Consider the following 20,624-nt stretch of genomic DNA (forward strand, 5'->3'; position numbering starts at 1 on the left):
ACATTATCATCACGTTCAACTCGTCAGCACTTTTAAAAATAAAATTTATTTGCATCTCTAATGTGTATAAATAAAAACATATGAAACAATGCTTATACGTATAATGTTATGAGCTTAACAATGACAGGGTTACATGTGATACAAAGGAGCAGTCTTCATTTTATTCAGCCAGTGTCTGTACGGAAAAGTGTAGATAAAAATCAAAGCCTTCAAACATGAATACCTAAAGGTTGCAAAACGACATTCTTTTAAAAGGGAACCTCATAAATATGTTATTTCCTATTTGTTTAAATTGTTAAAACATCTTTATTATCATATAGTATAAACTCTTACTTTTTTAACTTACTCCGACAATGCTGAGGCACAAAGCCAAAACCTTGACTTTAGCCAATATTATATAGTCCAATAAAAGGATTTCATTCGGTTTCATTTAGTCAATTTTGTTCCAGGTGTAACAAAGGCCTTCAGAAGCAGACCTGAAATACTGGAGCAATAGAACATTTAAGTAGGTCTGCACTGTATCAAATGGGGCCAACATTAGAACAATAATATTCAATATCATAAAATATGATTGTGTAAAGGGGAGGAGTACCTTCCTATTTGCTACACCGCTTATGGTTGATGTGGCATAGGCTGCTTGCCGTTTGAGGGTCATTAACCAAAGCTACAGCTAAGCATCAATTCCCCCATCTTCAATGATACTAAATATTATGTGTTTTAGATACTGTGCAGCCCTACCATATAAGGTTAGTCACAGCAACAAAAAAGACACAAACATGAACATTTTTTTTTAAACTATAACAGACCCAAAAGGATCAAAGAAAATATACTTTCCTGTGTGTTTTGCTAATGGAACAGAATTTTGTCTTTGACTATAATGGCTTGCTGTGCCTAGGTCAGACGTCGACGTTTCTGTGACTCCGACCGGGCTCTCTAAGGCAAAAGCAAAGAAAGGAACAAAACCTCTCTTCTGGTGTCTTCCAATGATCTAGATTTGGTCATGATCTCAAAAAACACTGAATGTGTTTAATAATGTTTTACACAACTGACATGATATGCACATAGGACAATACTAGCTCTGAAAGCTGGCCAATGTAACAGACAGTCCGACACAGAGGGAACACCCCACGAGCCACAAGCCTGCACCCCGGACCACCACGCGACTTCAGGTACTGTGCATGGCCTTTGTCTCAAGTTTTCCTCACACTGAAAAAATCTCACATTTCAAAAGGGGAATACAACATCCAAGACTAACTGCTTGAAAGTAAAAAACAAAAGAACAAACAAAAAAAACAGTGAGGGTACAAAAGTAAAAGCGGTGTTTCTGCCTTTAGAGCAGGTGCACGTGACAGTGAGAGAATCGGCACCGGAGGATCAAGTTGAGCCATATGGAATGAAGGGGCTATGACGTCAATCTGAACAGAAGAAAATCAATGGTCTCCATCCCGAAAGTCTTTTAGAAGAGTGCAAAGATCCCCTTATTTCCCTGATGTATCCACAGTAACACATCCTAAAACTCGGCGAACTCCTTTGCACATTTTTCTGTAACAGAAACTCGGATCTCCTCCTCTTCGTAGTCGTCGAAGTTGCTGGTGTCCCCGGGACCTCTGCACTTTGGTATGAATGGGGCTTCCACCTAAAGAAGACCAGTAAAGAAATGTTAGTGTTATAAATCTGTCAAACCTGGCAACAAGCACCGCCTGGTAAATAAGAAAACATTTGGCTTTCCAGGCACCGTCAGATTTGAAGTAGGTCTGCAAAAAAAAAGTCCGGTCTGAACTAGGAAGTAACCGGTGGTTCTCAGACATTTCACGCTGAAATTTGATCTTCCAAGTACCTAAAGGCCAATATCAAGAGTGAATCAGGACTAAACTGGGTCTAAAACAGAGTAAATAGGACTAACTAATGTTTGAACTAGATGTAAACCATGTCTGAACCAGAATAAACACCTAACTTAAACACTTAACTAAAGCATAACTTAAAATATCTCACATTTAAATGAATAAAGTCTCGATTGTAGATGACCTCGAGAACCACTTAAAGAAATTAAACCAAGTAGCTCTAGTGGTACAACCACTGTGCTAAACCAGTACTAAAGTAGTTCTAAATGAGGACTAGCCAAAAGGAGCTCAGAGGAGGCAGAGTATCACACTGGTTTGAGAAATACTACTGTTGACTTTAGAAGATAAATATAAGTGCTGAAAAAAGTCAAAGCCTCCACTATGACAATACATTCAAGATTTTGAATTCAAAGCACTATGACTATTCAAACAACAGACACTTAATTGCTTGAACTGTCCCTGTTCATTATAGAGATAGTTTTATACCATATCCATTTCAAAATGTGTAAATATTTAAGTGTACATTTTCTTACCACACATTAGAACAGCAAGTAAAAATCCTCCAAAACCTTTGGCATAAACACAAGTACCAGCATCTCATTTAATCTGATGTCGAGGTCAATGACTTTGATCCGCCACAACAACAACTATTTTGATTAATCAAAGCCCTCCATTACGTCGTCTCCCAGGCTAAATGGCTCGTGGCCGAGAGCGCAGTGAATCTGGGTGATTTCCAAATGACTATGACCACTATGACTATCACTGTGAAATCACTAGACTCACAAGCAGACAGCACCAGCCCTGTTCTCCTGCCTCACGGACACACAGCCTACTTCACAAAAAACACATTATATATTCTAGTGTCTTTACTGAAAATGGGTAATCAGTCAGTCACAACATACTCAAAACCAGTTGGGCGTCAAAAAGGTGAGAGTATATATAAGTAAGTCACAATTTATTTTATCCAAATTTGACCAGGGGTTTATACAGCAAATCCTCTTTCCAGAAAACATTCTTTCAATGTTTATATACTGAAAGAACATAGACTGTCATTTGATTGTTATGTTGTTGTTGTTTTATGATTTCAGCTTTCTAGGTGTATTAAATATTCAACAATCATTTGTAAGAAAAAATAAATATTTAATATTATATATGCTTTGGGTCGCAGCTTGTCATTGTGAGGTGATGGTGGACCCCAACACCGTACCAGTAGTGTACCACTGTGTTAGACTATATTTTTTGACTTTTCTATTCTGAATGGTTTGAAAGATCAAGCAATGTTATTATTTTCAAATAAATGTAGATGTAATGTCGACTGGAACCCAATTTGATGCTTTTCAATAACAGTTAAAGCTTTCATCAATCGCTTTAATGCTTCATGTTTTTTCTCACCCTACAGAAACTGTTCACTGTTCTATACAAATCACAGGTCACCACTGGAAAGTGGAACAGAGGCTTAATTCACTGTGTGCAGAACAGTTGAAAGAGGAACATGTGGTCAAACTGTAAAGGCACGTCTTACTAATAACTAGCAATAACTGTTTTGCTGTTTATGCTCAGACATAAGGACTGAGCTTTCTTTCACCTCTCTACACTTTCCCTATATACGGAAACACAGTCAGGCCTGTCACAGAAACGACTGTATTGACTCATCCAGAAATGAAAGATAAACCACACATTTTTAGGCTCAACATTCATCGTTTTTAAGTACTTTGTGTAAAAGACTTGTTTCAGTTTGTGTGTGATTTAAGATGTGGTTAGGCACAAGTTTGGCATTTTCTGCTTTAAAGTTAAAGTCCCCTATACCTGTGCTTTTTTTTGTTAGTGAAATTTGTTTCGTCCTCCTTTGTATAGTAAACTTAGAAATGTGTAGGAAACATACTGTGCATCTAAATATAACAGGATTTAAATCCATTTCATGCACTTTTATGAACAGGCTAGTTTGTTGGCATTTCTGTGACAGTGGCCCTGAAAAGTGACCCTGAAGTTGTGAAAAGTGCTTATAAAGTCGTCCCTGTGAATAATTTTGAAGTAAAATGTGTGAGGAAAGTTAGGAATGAGTTTGGACACAACTAACAATTCAATGTATGTGCTTTGTAAATTAAAAAATCAGGTACAGGGCCTTTAAGTTTTGTCGGCATAAAATGGTCCTCAGTAATATAATTTATCAACACCTTTTTCTGCCTAATATGTTGACATTTTTATTTTGTTACCAGACAGGCCTAAACACAGTATGTATTGAAACACCAATGCTACAAGGTTTCATACAAGGTTTATCTTAAAAACCTTGAACAAAACATAATAAGAGACCTTTTTAGAATCATTAAAACTTATCCAACGCTTTAAAAACACATTAGCTGCATCACTGTTGGCAGCCACTGTACACAACTATCTTGAAAATCTATAAATCAATATCTAATTAACTCTGTTTTCACAGGGTCAACAGTGTCTGGTGTTCGACATGAGCGCGTTCCCTTGCCTTTCTTTCGTAGATGGCGATCCAGTCCGTTGTGGCGAACCATTTGTGTCCCTTGATATCGCTGACGCCGTTCTTCAGGTTGCCGTAGCGTTTGGTGAGGTCGACCTGTAGTAGGTTTCTCAATAGATCCTTCAGGTCCGAGCTGAAGTGGGAGGGAAATCGTACCTAAAACAATAAATGCATAACATGTGATTTGCAGTTTTAAGACATGACTTTAAAGCCCGGGGGTTAAAGAAGCGTTGGTACCTTTCCGGACACAATTTTCTCATAGATCTGAATGGGTTGATCTGCAAAGAATGGAGGGTAGCCAGCTGCCATTTCATAGATGAGGACTCCCAGGGCCCACCAGTCCACCGCTTTGTTATAGCCCTGAAAGATTGAACAGGCTTTCGGAAAACTAGAACAAAGCAAGGATTCAACCGCAAATGCAGGTCTTTTGAGGTCAAACGCTGGCCAAGGATGTAAATAATAAGCTCCAGTTTGCATTTATGACCTATTACCGTATTTTTCGTTTGATTTTATCGTCACTTCTGTAATTAAAAAAAATATGTATCTGTATACCCCAATATGGGCACCGCTGATTTAGAAAAAGGTAAATGGTCTCAACTTATAAAGCGCTTTTCTAACTTCATTGGGCCCAGAGCGCTTTACAGCAACGAACCAGTCACCCATTCACTCTCATTCATACACCAATGTACGCAGTGTGCATCTTCAGAGGCTGGGATTCGAACACCGACCTTCCAATCATGAGACGGCCCGCTCTACCAACTGCACCAGTGTCGCCCCAAAAAGTCATTTCAATGTGTACATATTATTAAAAAAAAATCTCTGTCATTTACGGAATATTTCTTGCTTTGACGGAACATTTTGATGGCCGTCCGTCTTTTTAATGGATTGAAAATCCTGACGCAGCTGCTCTTGTCCTGACCGTGAGGGGCTCTGTGGCACGTCACTGTGGAACACCACATGGCTTTGCTTTGATTTCGCATGGCAACTAAGCTTTTTAGTTTCGCAATGGTTCTCACATTGGAGCTGAGGGCGCATGGATTAGGATAAACATGTGAAGGACAGAGAGAGGAGAGAAAGAGGGAAGAGGCGTTGGTGCAGGAGGTACGAGGGGGCGGACCGGGCGGGCACGTGAAGCGCAAGCTAGGAAGACGTACGAACGGCTAAATATCCTGTTTGCCTAGTTTCTTAAGCATTGCATTAAAATTGAGAAAATGTAAATAATAAGCTCCAGTTTGCATTTGTATAATGTGATAGTGTAATATGAGCCTTAATACTGACTGATGACGCTCTCTATAAGTCTATAAGTCGTCCTTTGAGACTTTAACGCACAAGTTTGGACAAAATTCGTGTTCCATAATTCTGTTCAGATCATGTTTAGTTTAGCTCTATTTATCAATCTCACATTTTTTTTAACATATATTTCTTTTAGAAAAGCTTATAATGAGAGATTCATTCATGACAATGATTTTTCACAAAATTATCCCAAGAGAAACCACAGTATAAAACAGTGACAAACTTTAGGACAATTTCCTGCCATTTTAAATAATATTGATACATATCTTCCACATCTTTACATATGGTCTACGATGAAAAGTGACATTTAGGAAAGAAAAACTAGCATTCCATGAGAGCAATTGAATGTGCGTACTTTGCTGAGAATAATTTCTGGCGCTAGATACTCCGGTGTCCCACACAACGTCCAGGTCCGACCTTTCACCCTCTTGGCAAAGCCGAAGTCTGTCACCTGATCGGACAAAGAACAGTTTCATTTCAAATGTCATATACGAGATCGATGCGATTAAATAACAAGGTATTTCGGGTTTCTACCTGAATGTAGCCGTGGTGGTCAATGAGTAGATTCTCTGGTTTGAGATCTCTGTATATGAGATCTAATGAATGGAGGTACTCGAATGTCAGCACTATCTGGGCAGCGTAAAACCGTGCATGTGGTTCACTGCGAAACAGGGGAAGCGATGTGTTAGATCAATGCGAGAAAGCGGTGTAAAATTCATAGGATTCCCTCTCTTTGTCATACCTGAACCTGCCAATTCGTCTTAGGTGCGAAAACATCTCCCCACCGGGAACGTACTCCATCACCATGTACAAGTTGGAGTTGTCCTAAAAATAGCACAATATGCTCAACATCAGGGGACAAAGGTTAAAAATTCAAACTCTGTGTAAAAAAAAAAAGGGAGCCGCGCTTACCTTGAAGGCATACTCGAGTTTGACGAGGAAGGGGAAGCTCACGGCCTGTAATATCCTCTTCTCATTTAGCGTGTGTTCTATTTGCTTGAGTTTCACCACCTGACAGAACAAGAGAACATGACCTCAGACTGTGATGGACTGGCAGCGCAGTGGAAACTACAGCCATGACGAGACATCTGTGGGGTGGAAGCCTTTACGGACCGGATATATTTGATGCATCAGTGGACCCATCTCCCATTAGTAACATTTAACATTTTGCACCCTGCCAAGTTATGGCCAGTATCTGAAAGTATATCTTGTACATGTTCGAGCGCTGAAAGTAGTTGGACAGGAAAGTGTTTTGGTAGAACAGCAAATCTTACACTTTGTTGGTTAGGAAATCTAAAACAGCTGAAACAAAGTATCCAGTCGTTTCACTTCCTGATTTTCAAGCAATCCACCCATAAGCCCCTCCCACTTCTATCCTCCTGCTCCCCTTTGCTGTGCAGCTGTTTCAATAAAACAAAAGAAAGAAAAAAGAAAGAAAGAATGTGTGTGAAATCGAGAGGTCGGGAACACGTTTCCTGGATACGTAGGACCTCAGGAGGTAAGTGGCAACTCCAGGTATGTTTTTGATGAGTGAACAACAGTGTTACATGGTGAAAAACTCCAAAAAAAAAAGTCAACTTTACATAATAACCCCCTTTGACGCTGGCATGGCAAACTATTTCTGGCGCCTATGAACATAAACATGAGGATGGTATTGATCCGATATAGACTGACCTTCTGCTTGTCCAAGATTTTCATGGCGTAGTATTGCTCTGTTCCTTTGTGTTTGACGAGCATGACCCTCCCGAAGGAGCCAGTACCCAGGGTTTTTATTCTGTCAAAGTCATCTAGGCACGTTGTGCTCTGTACAAACAACACAACACAACACATATTATGTGTGGAGCAAAGATCTGCACATTCAACTACACAGTGTTTTAAAAGTGTGGTTCAAAAAATGAAAGTAATCAACAATAATCATGCATACATGAGGCTTAAACATATTTTTTTGGGTATCTCAATTAAAGAATTAAGTTTAAGTATGTTAAATGAAAAGTAAAGCATGTACAGGTATTAAGGACTGTCTGGTTGGGCTGGTGAACACATCGCACAGAACAAGTTCGGTGATGGATTATGAGCTTTAAAAATTTGGAAGACAGTGTTGTTTTCCCTCTGTGATGCAATAAATTTCAGGGAATAAAGATTGTAAAACTTCAACGGTAGACGCTTTCTTCTACCACAGTGAGCAGGATTACTCAAAGCTGCACTGAAGCAAAATTCTAATCCAGTGTATTCCTATGTTTTTAACAACTGAACAGCATTATAACATGGCTACAAGCTCAAACCAGAGTGATGTGTCCCCTTCAAAGCCTATGGTGATTGCATCAACACATACATGCATATTGAGAACCACTGATTCTAAAGGTTAGCACTGACCTGTGGTGGGCATTCCCATTTGCGTAAGAAGTCTTCTTTGGCTTTGGCTAGAAACTCTTTAACTACAATCAGACAGAATTACAATTAGTGAAGAAAATATTCCTTCCATAACATTACAAGACAACATTAGTAAAACACTGTAGGCTGAGAGAAAATTGCATGAGCTGGATTTTCAGTCGGGGAAAGGAGAAGGTTTGGGAAGTTTGAACAATGCTGAAGAGGAAAGGCACATTAGGAAATTCAGCTCTCATCTGGATATACTTAGAAATAATAGTTAAATAAAGAGGTTAGCACTGCTCTAAAAGAGGTCACAACACAAAACAACACAACACAAAATGACAACTTCCAAGTAGAGTGACCACCCCAAAGAAATATCAAGACTGGGCAAGTTTGTGGCTGAACTATAGGGCAAAAACAAAAAAAAGTGTTTTTAACGCTGACTTATAGGGTCTAAAGATAGGGATTTATTGCCTTCTTGTGTCAGATTTAAAAATGGTACAACAAAAGTTACTTAAAGTGGTGGTTTATTGACCACTAGTTTTAGGTGCAGAACGCCTGTCTCTTGGACGACTGGCAGTGGCTGAACCAACGGGGGGAAAAGTACACATTGTTCCATGTTCCACCTGGCATAAATATCAAGATATGAAATTTTGTCCATATCGTTCAGCCCTACTCCACACTACCATGTAGTAATACAGTGGGAGGAAATACGGTAACACTTTATTTTAAGCCACACCTCAGTGAATGGACTTCAGGCTGGCTCACACCTGAGGAGCCTTAGCCAGGGGGTGTACTCACTTATTCCTCCCTGTCCTGTGAATATTTACATGCTCTGGCCAATAAAAATATAATAACAAGTAATTGTGAGGGTGGCATTAGTTTAAGGAGACACTGTTTACTCATTCTTAGGGTTTTAATAAAGATCAGACCACATTGTATGACCAATATAGGCAGAAATGTAAGAAAGTGTACTCACTTAACCTTTTCCTAATGTGTACAGTGTGTATCTAACCAATAGGTAGAAGTTATGGCACATGAGACATACAGCACATTATATTGTACAAAATATGGTAGGTACACTGCATCAAAGGTAGTGTAAAAATAAAGTGTTACCGTACTTCCTTGTACATTGCATCATATCATTTCCATAAATTATAATATGTCTGTGTTCGTATTTGTAACGAAAACCTCACAGTTGCATACAAAAGCCGGCCTGCCACAAAGTGATGGGCTTACCCGGCAATTGCCTAGGCCCCTGACAGCATCTGGAAACAGTAATATCAAAAGTGGAACAGGTGGTCACTCTACATCCAAGACAAGGCAGACTGGTGGTGATGCGAACCAAGGTACTCAGAATTTGGAGCTGTTAGTCTAAAACCAAACACAACACTCTTCATTATTACGGGGATAGTGCGCCTGAGCTCCTTGTGCATCACGTAACACAATGATAGGGAAGCCTAAAAACACACACAGCCAAAGTATAAGCAAAGACAAACCAATGTATATGGGGATACACAGCAGACAGCAGATATCCAGATTGAGAGAAAGTAGATAAAAAAAAACACACACACACTTATTGTCAAATAAAAGCATGCAGAAAAAGGCAAGGCACGACTAGCAAGGAGTTCACACTCAAGAGCAGCAATGCCGTCAAATGCTAATCTGGCCATCTCTTTTTGTTCAGGAGCGTACCAAATGTCTCTTTTTATTGTTCACCCAAAGTTTTGCAGGAACAATCACCCACATGGATGGAATGAAGAGAAGACAGAAGAGAAATACAGTTGTACAAGTATAAGACATCAATGCAAACATGAAGCATAATGTAGTGAACACACAATGACAACAAGTCGACGCCGCCCTGTGGGAATTTAGACACGGACCGATTTCGCCGATACGGTGGTTTCCGAAGAACAGGTAGCACCCGGAACGCCACGCTACGGACATTTTGGTCATGCATAAGAAGTTCTGGTATGAAGATAAGGTGGAATACTGAGAATGCATGTGATCTTGCACAATACGAGGGGAACATTTAACAGCATAACTGAGCTAAATTAGCCATATATAGTGCACTTCTTTTTCTGTTTCATCATTTTCTTTTGCTCAAAGGTCTTGGCTGAAGAAGAAAACCTCTGCTACATGACATTGTGATAGCGGTAATTTGGTGCAGTCCTATCTAGCGGTGTTAGACTTATGACAGTATGAAGTACAATGGCACTTTTACAGTTGCTGCATGGCTTATGTACACACAGATGAGCGCGCTTGAGGCTTGGACTTTGTTTGGAGTGGATACTGTTTACATCACAGCGGGTTTGCTTTGGTGAGGGGGAGCCATGGGAGGTGAACATCTGTGACCTGACACTCAACGTTTTAGAATGGTTAAAAATGAGTCTTGAGTGAATAAAAAAAAGCATCTACAACAGCCAAGTTATGTGACAGAAAGAAATCTATGGATGCTCCAAACTGTGACCATGTTTTTCATTTTCTACTGTCTGTGGTGTGACTGTTCCAGAACTTATTCATATTTTGAAATAGGCTTGTCAGGGCTTTTCAATCAAGCAGTTTTGAGGGGGGTTTATTCCTGTAGTAAGGTGAGAGGATCACCCTATGAAACACATTCATTCTTAACCCGCACTTGAACCGAGCACATTTTCTCCAGTTTGGCATCACTCAAAACTGAAAGCTTCTTGAAAAAAAGGGTCAAAATAGCAACAAAAGAAAGAAAACGAGGATGAAAATGCAACGAAAAAAGCGTCAAAATGAACTGATGAAAGAGGGACAAAAAAAGTGACAAAAACTCAATGAAAAAGTGACAAAAAAAGCAGCAAAAATGTGACAACAATATAACAAAAAAAGTGACAACAACACAGCAACAAAGCAGGGAAAATCGTTCATTTAGATCAGTTTTGTAGGTCTCAGCTTTCAAATGAGGCGTTACCCTGTCCTAAAGGTTAAAAGCTCCAGTCCAGAAGCTTCTAGCTTTGGGTAAAGCCGAACTGGAGAAAATACACTGGGTTAAGGCAGGTAGTAAGAGGTTGTTATATATCTCTGTATCATTTTGGGAAATGTTCATGCTGTAGTTCTGTAACTGGTTTGAAGAATGAAATACTGTGGAGTCACTCATCAATACTGGCAATACTAATCATTCAGCTCATTGCTATGAATTAGAGAATCTCGTGATCCAAGACAGTTACATCATGCTAAGACTTTAGTTCCTTGAATAATGTTACAGACAGAAGACTATTCAAGCTCAGAAAACGATTTCCTTTAGTGGATATTTTGAAAAGGTTCTGTGAACTATTCGTACTTGTCCAACTACTTTGTAACTGCCTTTTTTTGTGTGCAATTTGTGTTCCAAGAAAATGTAGCAACTTCCTTGATAATGATCAAGCACATTTTGTACAGTGTATAAGGTTTACTCCATAACCCACACTTTAACCCAGTGCGTTTTCTCCAGTTCGGCTTTACCCAAATCTAAAAGCTTCTTGACTGGAGTGCAACAGTGAAACGCTTCATTTGAAAGCGACGACCTCCAAAACTGATCGGGACTTTTTTGTCGCATTTTCATCACATGTTTGAAGCGCTTTAGTTGTGTTTGCGTCTTTTTTTATCGCTTTTTTCGTTGCTTTTTTGGCGCTTTATGTCGTTTCGTCAGTTTTTCATCATATTTTATGTCACTTTTTGTGGCCTTTTTTCATCGCTCTTTACTAGTCATGTATTTGTCGCTTTTTCATTGTGTTACTGTTTCTGTTTTCGTTGCTCTTTTGCCACTTTTTTGTCACTTTTCTGTTGCATTTCCATCCTCATTTTCATCGCTATTTCGATGCTTTTTTTCAAGAAGCTTTAAGATTTTGGTAAAGCCGAACTGGAGAAAATTTGCTCGGTCAAGGCGGGGGTTAAGAGGTTAATGTTTTGATCAAAAAGAGAATTGACTGTGCAACTTTTTCAACATCATGTCATCGACGCTATTCTCAATACTGTCATTTCGAATCCTCCAAATAAACAACATTTTGCACAGCCCTTTGGATCCAAAAACAAGTAAAAGCCTATACACTATTCAATTGCTTCCACAGGCGTCATCTCAACGTTTGGCACTACCGTGTGGCTGACTTGAAATGGAAAAGTGAAGTGAACCTGTGTGTGAGCCGAGTCCGCTCAGGCATAACATAGCAGGGTTATGTGATTCTAGCCCCGTGAGCAACAGTGCCAGACCCTGAAACTAAAGAGGTGTCATGATGGCAACTGCTTGATTTCCCCGTGCTAATGCTGGCTACGGTGCACGACAAAGCTCTGCTCCTTTTGTGCTGTCGTTCGGAAAGAGAGAGAGAGAGAGAGGGAGTCTGGACAGTAGGTAACCGGGTCGCCCTTACAAAGCTGCAGGTCAGGCCATAGTGTCAGCTTAAATGGTTTAAGCAGTTAGCCTGTCAGGATCTAGGAATCAATCTTCAGCTCGTGTCTTCACCGCTTGGCAATGCTCCCCAGATGCTTACATGGGTAGTCTTTAGTTAACAGGCTAATAAACTTCCCTGGAATGTAGTCAAGAGTCTGCAAAAGAGACACCTCCAATGTAAATCTGCGCTGCTCATCCCGCATTACACGTGATTCTGCGTAAAACGATGCTGGTCAATTCACTCAGTCCACTTATTTACACTTTATATATATCAGACCCTCTATAATTGATTGCCATGCGTGTATCTGCTGACCAGTCACTAGTACAAGCAAAGTAACAGTCCTAGGCCGAGTTACGTCAAACCGTTCAAAGCTTGTAATGCCTCTTATCCTCTGACGAAGGTCTGATGACAAGCTGCTGGAGTCAATGACAACTGAGTCCTCTACCACAGATTAGAAGAAAATAGCCCCAACAAGGCTCCAGGTGCAGTTTTGGCAGCACTGTCATTGTTTACGTGCGCAAATGCCAAGAAGGGATGCAAGTAGTAAGTCTTGGGCTTTGGCTTTTTTTTTTTTTTATGAATGGAAACAGTATTTGTCATTTCTTAACCATACTTGGGCATGATGCTGCACTGGGAGGACTGGTGTGTTTATGTAACCGAGAATAAAATGTGTCATGGGAGCTTTAGGAGCAACACAAGAAAAAAAAAAATGCAGCACAATACTTTCTAGTAAATGCGTGAGCTATTTATAGACTATCCGTCGCGAATGCGTGCGTAATGTTTAATGTGGCTAGCCTTGCTTACAACAAGGGACAGGGCGAGCGTTAAACACAGTCCTAACGTTACAGGGCTACATTATTGATGAGGCCACGCATGGGACAAGACAAGTGAAGGCGGATGCTCAGAATTGTCGGCGTTTCCGAAGCATCTGAACGCCGTGCGCGCTTGCATCGCCACGGCTAACAGTGGAGCGAACAGGCCCGCGGATGGCTACCACTATCAAGAGGCAGTGGGATGAGGGGCCTTCAGACGGCTAATCCCCCACAGCTAAGGCTAGCAGGCTAGGAGACCACCACCAAGACTGACTTGTACCGTTTCGCACTCTGATTTGCAGCACCCATAACAAAAAGGAGACGCATAGAAGCGCGTATGACGAGTTCGAGCGCGGCATGATGAGTAAAAACAAGGACACCCAGCCCCTGCGACCCCCTACACCCCCCACCCCCACCCCCCCTTCAAGCAGAGATAACCACAACACAAACAGGTCTCCGGGCTATGAGCTAACACGAACAGCGGGCCCGTTTCCACCTTTATTTATCGTGCGCTTCAGTTCGCGCGATCCTAATATTGTGCGTAAAGGTGCATAATACGCGGGGGGATGTGTGTGTGCGCGCGCCTCGGCCCTCCCCTCGCACGGTCCCGTACCCAAACCACTTTACGCGGTCGTTATAACGGAATAACCTGCCCAAACTTTCCAGAGGTTACCGTGCGCTCTCGCCGAGGCCGCCACAATAATATCTCTCCCACCCCCCCACACCCCCCCCAGAATAAACTCACCGCTCTCTAGCTCGTTGCCCTTCTTGGCGGTGGCAGCGTTCCCCATGGCGTGCTGGAAGACAGGCGAATGCTCCGACTCAGCAGAGGAGGATATGGCGGCGGCTACAGCTAACCCTTTTTTTTTTTTTTGGTTCGTTTTTTTTTTTTTTTTTTTTACCCCCTCACCACCAGTGATATCTTTGCGCCCCTGTGCCCTTAGACAAACCGTTGCAAAGATTCATCCGTAGAAGGGAGGGGGGAATATAAAAAAAAAACGAGACCCGGTGCCCTTTTTCCAGCAACCCTCCCCGGTCCTCCTTCTGCCGTTCTCTTTTCCCCCCCCAACAGTGAGGACGGACGTACGCGCGCGCTCTCTCTCGCCGCTCGGGCTATTTCTTCCTAAGCCAGTTCGGTTGTCATGAAAGCTACAGCGGTCACTTGTATTGCTTTGCTGCTGCTCCGACTGTGCTCCCCCCCCACCCCTCTCCGCCCCCCCTTCCCCCCTCCACTCCCCCACCCTCCTCGCTCAGCTGCATTCACGCTGTGGCTCTTTGGATTGGACAAAGATTGCCTGTAGAGATATAGCCAAACCTGACCTGCTTCCGCGTTTGGGAGCATCGCGGTCGTGTTCGCAGGTGGGTGTGCCGCGCGGTGACTTTGGCCTCCCTCTCTGTTGTCTTCCTCGGCAAAGAGAAAGAACTCGATCAATCTTTTTTTTGTCTTTCTCTCCCTCGTATCTAAGGCGTCAGAAAGATGCGTGGGCAATGTGAATCGTAATGGATGATGCAACAGATTGATTTGGCGCTGTACCTGTTTCAGCGGAACCATCTCTCCATCGCGCGCGCGTTTACGCATCACCGGATAAAACTGCTTTTTCTTAATTAGCATTATTTTTTTTATTTTTTTATTTTTTTATTCAAATATGCTTAAGGCACTATGGATACAGACGGCCCATATATGGTCATGTTTGTAAACAGTTAAGGGGGAAAACAATTTTGATAAAAATCTAAACTTTCTCTAATTATTCAAAAACTACTTTAACAAATGCGAAATTATGAATATAGTTTTCTACTAAATAAAGATACAAAGACACGGAGAGGAGCAAAGTGGTTCAACAGCCCATAAATACATAAAAAAAACTGAGAATGCTAACATGATGCTACATGTTAGCATCGGGCTAATGCAAACGGTTAGCTAGCGCTAGCTACAACTGCCGTTTTTTCACTTCTACTGAACAATCTGCTGTGAGAAAATATCCATATGGGCCCGATTTACACTTTACTTTATTTGTATGTGATAAATAAGTTCATATTCCACCAGAAAATGGCTAAAAAGAGTGGAAAATTTTGTTTCTCTAAAGATTCTGTTTTCCCCCTCGGCGAAGCCACGCCCCCTTCTATGACAAGATGCCGTCTGTATCTTATAGCTGATATTTTTTTTCTATATGTGGAACAAAATTCGCTTTGTCCTCTTTAGTATATTGTAAACTCAGACATTTACGGCATCTCATTTTAAAGCATTTGGAACCATTTTGTGAAGTTGCAGCGAGTTTTCTAGAATTTGAGACCCTGAAAAGTGACTCTAAAGTTGACAAATGTGCCTTAAACGTGTCCCTGTGAAGAATTGGGGTGCCACAAATATGTCAGGAAAGTTAGGAGTTTGGACTACATCTTACATTGTAATTTTGTGGCTTCCTCTTTCATTGTTTCTTATTTAAAGAAGGGGAAAAAACAGCTCAGGATCTTTAAATACAGTAGGCTAAAATACAAGAATGTGAGACTACCTCGTAATACAAGTGTAATAAATGTTTTTAACCTCTTAACTCCCACCTCGACGAGTACATTTTCTCCAGCTTGGCATTTCCCAAATGAACAATGGGTCACAATAGCAACAAAAACGAAGATGAAAATAAAACACATTTGAAAAGTGTTGAAAAATAACAACAAAAATAGCCACAAAAAGCCATAGAAGAGCGACAAAAACGCATCCAAAAAGTGACAAAAAACAGCAACAAGAGAGCGACGAGGAAAGCAACAAAAAAGTTACAAACAGTTTTGTCGGGCTTAGCTTTCAATTGAGGTGTTACTCTGGCTTTAAAGGCTTTAAGCTCCAGTGGAGAAGCTTTTAGATTTGGGTAAAGCTGAACTGGCTTAAGGTAAAACCCAGTTTTAACTTTGCAAAAGTCTGAGCACCCATGGCCCAAAGGTTGTCATGTCCAGTGATGGAAACACAGTTAGCCTGTGCCACAATGCTGAGCAGTGGAGAGTCTGTAGCTTTATGATTTCCCATACATATTCTTGCAATATGGATTTTATATAAGAAATAATTGAAAAGCAAGGATTTTATAGAAATAACTGTTGTGAGCTGAGCTGCAGTTCACCCAAAGGTATTTGAAATGCCTAATTTATTTATTGGTTGGGACAGTGCATGTTAATGAACATACCTGGGTCTCATGCATGTAAACAAGCCACACCGGATTGTAGCCTTGGGTTAATTTCTCTACGTCGTCCCCCATGCGCACTCTCAAACACAGTCTCATTCATCCAGGCCTATTGTACATGTTTTTAGTGGTAGGAGAAACCTACACAGACAGAGGGAGAACATGCGAACTCCACACAGAAAGGCCCTGTCCAGTTGGGAATCGAACCCAGGACCTTCTAGCTGTGAAGCACGAGCACTACCTCCTGCACTACTGTGCTGCCATTATAGGCTTTTGACAGAGTCCTATTTCTGCCTCACTTTCCTTACAGGTGTTGATCTCAAATAAAGCCTGTAATGCTCTTTGGTTGTTCATAAGAAAACTGCAGGATGTTTTTGAACAGTGTTGAGTGAAATTACATTTTCAGGGTCAATATTGAAGGCAAAAACGTCCCTACTCACCATTAAGTTACATCTGCATTCACATTTGGACACACAATATGGCTACCATAAAACATCCTACAGTATTTTTATTCCACAAACAGCAACTAATGTTTCAACATTTTGTGTTTTGATTGAGTTATTATTGTGCTTAATTATTGGTTCTAAAGAATTTATATCTGTCATCTTGCCTTGTTATTGTTGCTTCTTTGTTGCTCTTGACTCAATTGTCAGCAAGCTGTTCTTATTTTATATCAAACTACATCCACAGTGAGTGTGTTGTGTAGTTGGCTAAACAAATGTTAAGTTTGAATCAAAGCCACAGTATTAGAGTTCAAACTAATTGAGTGCTTTTATGTTTGCAGACGGGGGAGAGCGGAGAGCACTGTGTGTGATGGATTGTCAGCTCTGTGCAGATATCAGGTTGTAATTATCACCACCGTGTGGTATGGGAGGTACCACTGCACTCTGCCAACTGTCACATGCACCCTTTGATAAGCTCCACTGCACAATATGTTCACTTCACACACACATCTCATTACTTTTTATTAGAAATTAGACAGCTGTTTATTTGTGGTTCAATCTTTGTTTTGATCATATTAAGAACTCTTATTATAGATATTATACCCAAATAACTTGAAAACAACTTTTAATAAATTCTAAATATTGGCTTAAAAATGTCTCACATGTTCTTTTGTCATAAATGATATGAATTCTGGATCCTGTATTGTCCATATACTGTGCCATATCCAGTTTTAGACTTGTTTTAGACATGATTCCGTCAGGTTTAGATCTATGGTACTAGCAGTGCGTGGAGTGAAAAGTTCGCTAACCCCTCGCCTATAAAGCCCCTACAGCAACAACAACTCCAACATGTTCTGAAATGCATGCGATTCTTGTCAAGTCAAAGTTAGCTTAAATGTCAAGTTCACCACATGCAAAGTACATACCTGAGACGGACATCACGCCGCAGTCCCGCACTGTAAACCGCATAGAGCAGAATCTGAAAATATGTACACAATATTTACACAATTGAGGAGGGGGGGGCAGAGTCCAATGTCCTTCTGGGGGTCAGGGTGGACTGCGGTTTGTGAACGGCGGATGCAAAATTTACATCGTGATTCCGAATCCTGGTTTTGAAACAATTTGTGAAGTTATGTATGTAAGCACAAATCCTTCATGTAGAATATCAGTGTATGGACCGAACCAAGCACATCAGCAAACACATTTCTCAGTCTCAGGACCGTCCTGAGTAAAGACAGATTTATTTATTTTTACAAGTCTGGGGGGGATGTCAAAAGTGGTGGTGTTGTTTGATCTGCTGCTCATATATATGGCCACAAGAATGTTTAGAATTTGTTGCTTTAGTGTTTGGAGACATTTGAATGTAGATAATGTTGGCTCATGTTTGTCTTCTGCATAGTACATTTTAGAGTGTAAAAGAGGATATAGTTTCAACAAGTCAGGCAGAGGTGGGTAGAGTAGCCAACACCGTTTATCCATACTGAAATATGTTCTTACCTGAGCTTAGACGAGTTGATGTGTACCTGTCTGGGCTTTGTGTGTGAGTCACGCAAAACAACCAAAGATGTTGTTAGCATTTGGCCTGTCCCAATATATTCCTACAGCTCCAAACGGGTTGAAGTTAGAAGCGACCAAGCTCTTCCACGGGCACACACAAAGACCAGACAGGTACGCATCAACTCGTCTAAGCTCAGGTAATTACATATTTCAGTATGGAAAAACGGTGGCCTGCTTTATTTGTCATTACACAACAACTCTACAACTGAATCTGTCCTCTGCATTCGACCCATCCTTCCGACGCCGCTGGGACGACCCGACCCGTAAGGAGCCGTGGGTGACTCATCTCCAAATGTGGAGCCAGACTGATGGTCAGAACCACCTGCTTGGAGGATTCACCTATTGTACATGTTTTCGGTGGTAGAGGAAACCCATGCAGACACGGGGAGAACATGCAAACTCCACACAGAAAGAATCGAACCCGGGACCTGCTAGATGTGAAGCATTGTGCTAACCGTTGTGCTAACCATTGTGCTAACCGTTGTGCTAACCGTTGCTGCTAACCGTTGCGCTAACCGTTGTGCTAACCATTGTGCTAACCATTGTGCTAACCGTTGTGCTAACCGTTGCTGCTAACCGCTGCGCTAACCGTTGCGCTAACCGTTACTTTGAAATAAGTTTACTCAAGTAGGCTACAAGTAAAAAGTAGTGGCCCTAATAAATACTCAAGTAAAAGTAAAAAAAGTTGGAGACAATGTTACTTAGTACTGAGTAACTGAGCATAAAAGTCAGCTTCATGTTTCAGTTTGTGACATAAATTATGAGAAACAGAACCTGTAATAATGTGAAAACCCTAATATTTCCAAAGAAAATACAAAATTGTATTAAAATCTATATTTATTCGACACACAAACTACGACTTGAAGCTTGTGTAACCTTAAAACGTACTCACAGTGGCACAAGTAGCTTTTTTTTTTCCCTCAAGAAAGAGTAAAGATACTTCATTACAATAAACCAGAGTACCAGAGGCATTAGTTTCCTTTGCAATTGCACTTCTGAACAGGCACGCTAGAGGGCAGCAGATCTCCATTACAAACGGGATGAAAGCAGACTCTAATGTCCCCTTTATGAGCCGAGACGTTTGCAAAGTCACTTTATTCAATTAAGCTCTTTAAGCTACTGTCGTCACATCTGAGCTCATCCTGTCCTCTTAATGATATCACACTCACTTCACGCCGATACAAAGTAAAAGCACATATTCATTTGTCCTTCCAAATACTTTCGAGTAAACATGTCCTGCAAGAGTGAACTTGGATGTTATTTATTTCTACTAGAATGTTCTCCACTGCAGGGATTAGAATAAAACTGTCGAAAGGCAACTCTGAGGCACTAAAAAAAAGTAATGTTTAAAAAGCTTTTATTGCAGCGGGACCAGAAGGAGAATTAAATATTGTCTTTTTTTTTAGACCTTGGGCTTTTGTCAGGGCAATGTCCGCAATAAAGGCTTTTTTAGTTATTGCTCGTCGCTGTCTTTAGAGTAAACATTTTTTTGTTTTTTGTTTTGCTATGATTGTACCAATATACTTGATAAATAAATTAGCTAAATTAAATCGACCGTGTTATTACCGTAAAGTTAAGTTAATTAGGCGACTACATCCACTGCTAGGACTCTGGGGATTCTGCTTTTATTGCCAGCATCTTCAGTTGTAACAAAATGCAGTATTCATGGCCTGCTCAGATGAGTGTCTTGTTTAGATTCTGGTTTAGTCGAAACGATTAGTACTGAGCAGAGGCGAGTAGTACTCAGCTACATTTACTCACATGTACATGTGAGAAGAGAAATTGTACAATTGTACAAGAAATTGTACTTTTAAGAGTAGTTTTATCATACAAAACTTTTTACTTCTACTTGAGCAAAATTATAATGAAGTATCTGTACTTCACTATACTCTTACAGGTGTAAAAATAATGGTTACTTTTTCCCCTGTGAGTAAATAATTAAGTGGCAAAGGCTTCATTTTGATCTATAAAAAATTGATGTAGATCGTCTCACCTTTTTCTTTAGAATTATTTTGTTTTCTGTATTTTCATTCCATTTTCTAGGATTAGAAATTATATTTGTAAATATCACGAGTAATTGTTTGGGTCACTACTTTTTACTTGTACTTGAGTAAAATGATTTCAAAGTAACGTTACTCTTACTTGAGTAAATATTTTGGCTACTCTACACACCGCTTGTACTAGTATTGTACTGATGTTGTACCTCTATTCCAGTAAGGTCTTTACTTCCTACCATTACAGTTTACAAGGGCTGGGTAGCGATAC

General features: G+C 40.6%; 1 protein-coding gene and 1 long non-coding RNA gene across 3 annotated transcripts in view; one reads left to right on the forward strand and one right to left on the reverse strand.

The window, feature by feature from the left end:
* Positions 1-1,261: 1,261 nt before the first annotated feature.
* prkacbb (protein kinase, cAMP-dependent, catalytic, beta b) lies at positions 1,262-14,660 on the reverse strand. Of its 2 annotated transcripts, none has more exons than XM_079569187.1 (10): positions 14,516-14,660; positions 7,996-8,057; positions 7,297-7,425; positions 6,535-6,633; positions 6,365-6,447; positions 6,157-6,283; positions 5,978-6,073; positions 4,567-4,689; positions 4,321-4,485; positions 1,262-1,636 (listed from the first exon to the last, which is right to left on the reverse strand). In XM_079569187.1, exons 1-10 carry the CDS (start codon positions 14,535-14,537, stop codon positions 1,511-1,513), a joined length of 1,032 nt encoding a protein of 343 aa, XP_079425313.1. In that variant the 5' UTR covers positions 14,538-14,660; the 3' UTR covers positions 1,262-1,510. The 2 variants fall into 2 exon arrangements, with proteins under 2 accessions (XP_079425313.1, XP_079425314.1); XM_079569188.1 differs by lacking the exon at positions 14,516-14,660 and adding an exon at positions 13,941-14,403.
* LOC306972560 overlaps positions 14,419-20,624 on the forward strand; it is a 32,058-nt gene continuing 25,852 nt past the window's right edge. The window contains exon 1 of the long non-coding RNA XR_013793506.1: positions 14,419-14,554. This is a non-coding gene — a long non-coding RNA (uncharacterized lncRNA). The remainder of the gene's footprint in view (positions 14,555-20,624) is intronic.

The sequence above is a fragment of the Gobius niger genome, assembly GCF_951799975.1.
Source record: "Gobius niger genome assembly, chromosome: 13".
Lineage (NCBI taxonomy): Eukaryota > Metazoa > Chordata > Actinopteri > Gobiiformes > Gobiidae > Gobius > Gobius niger.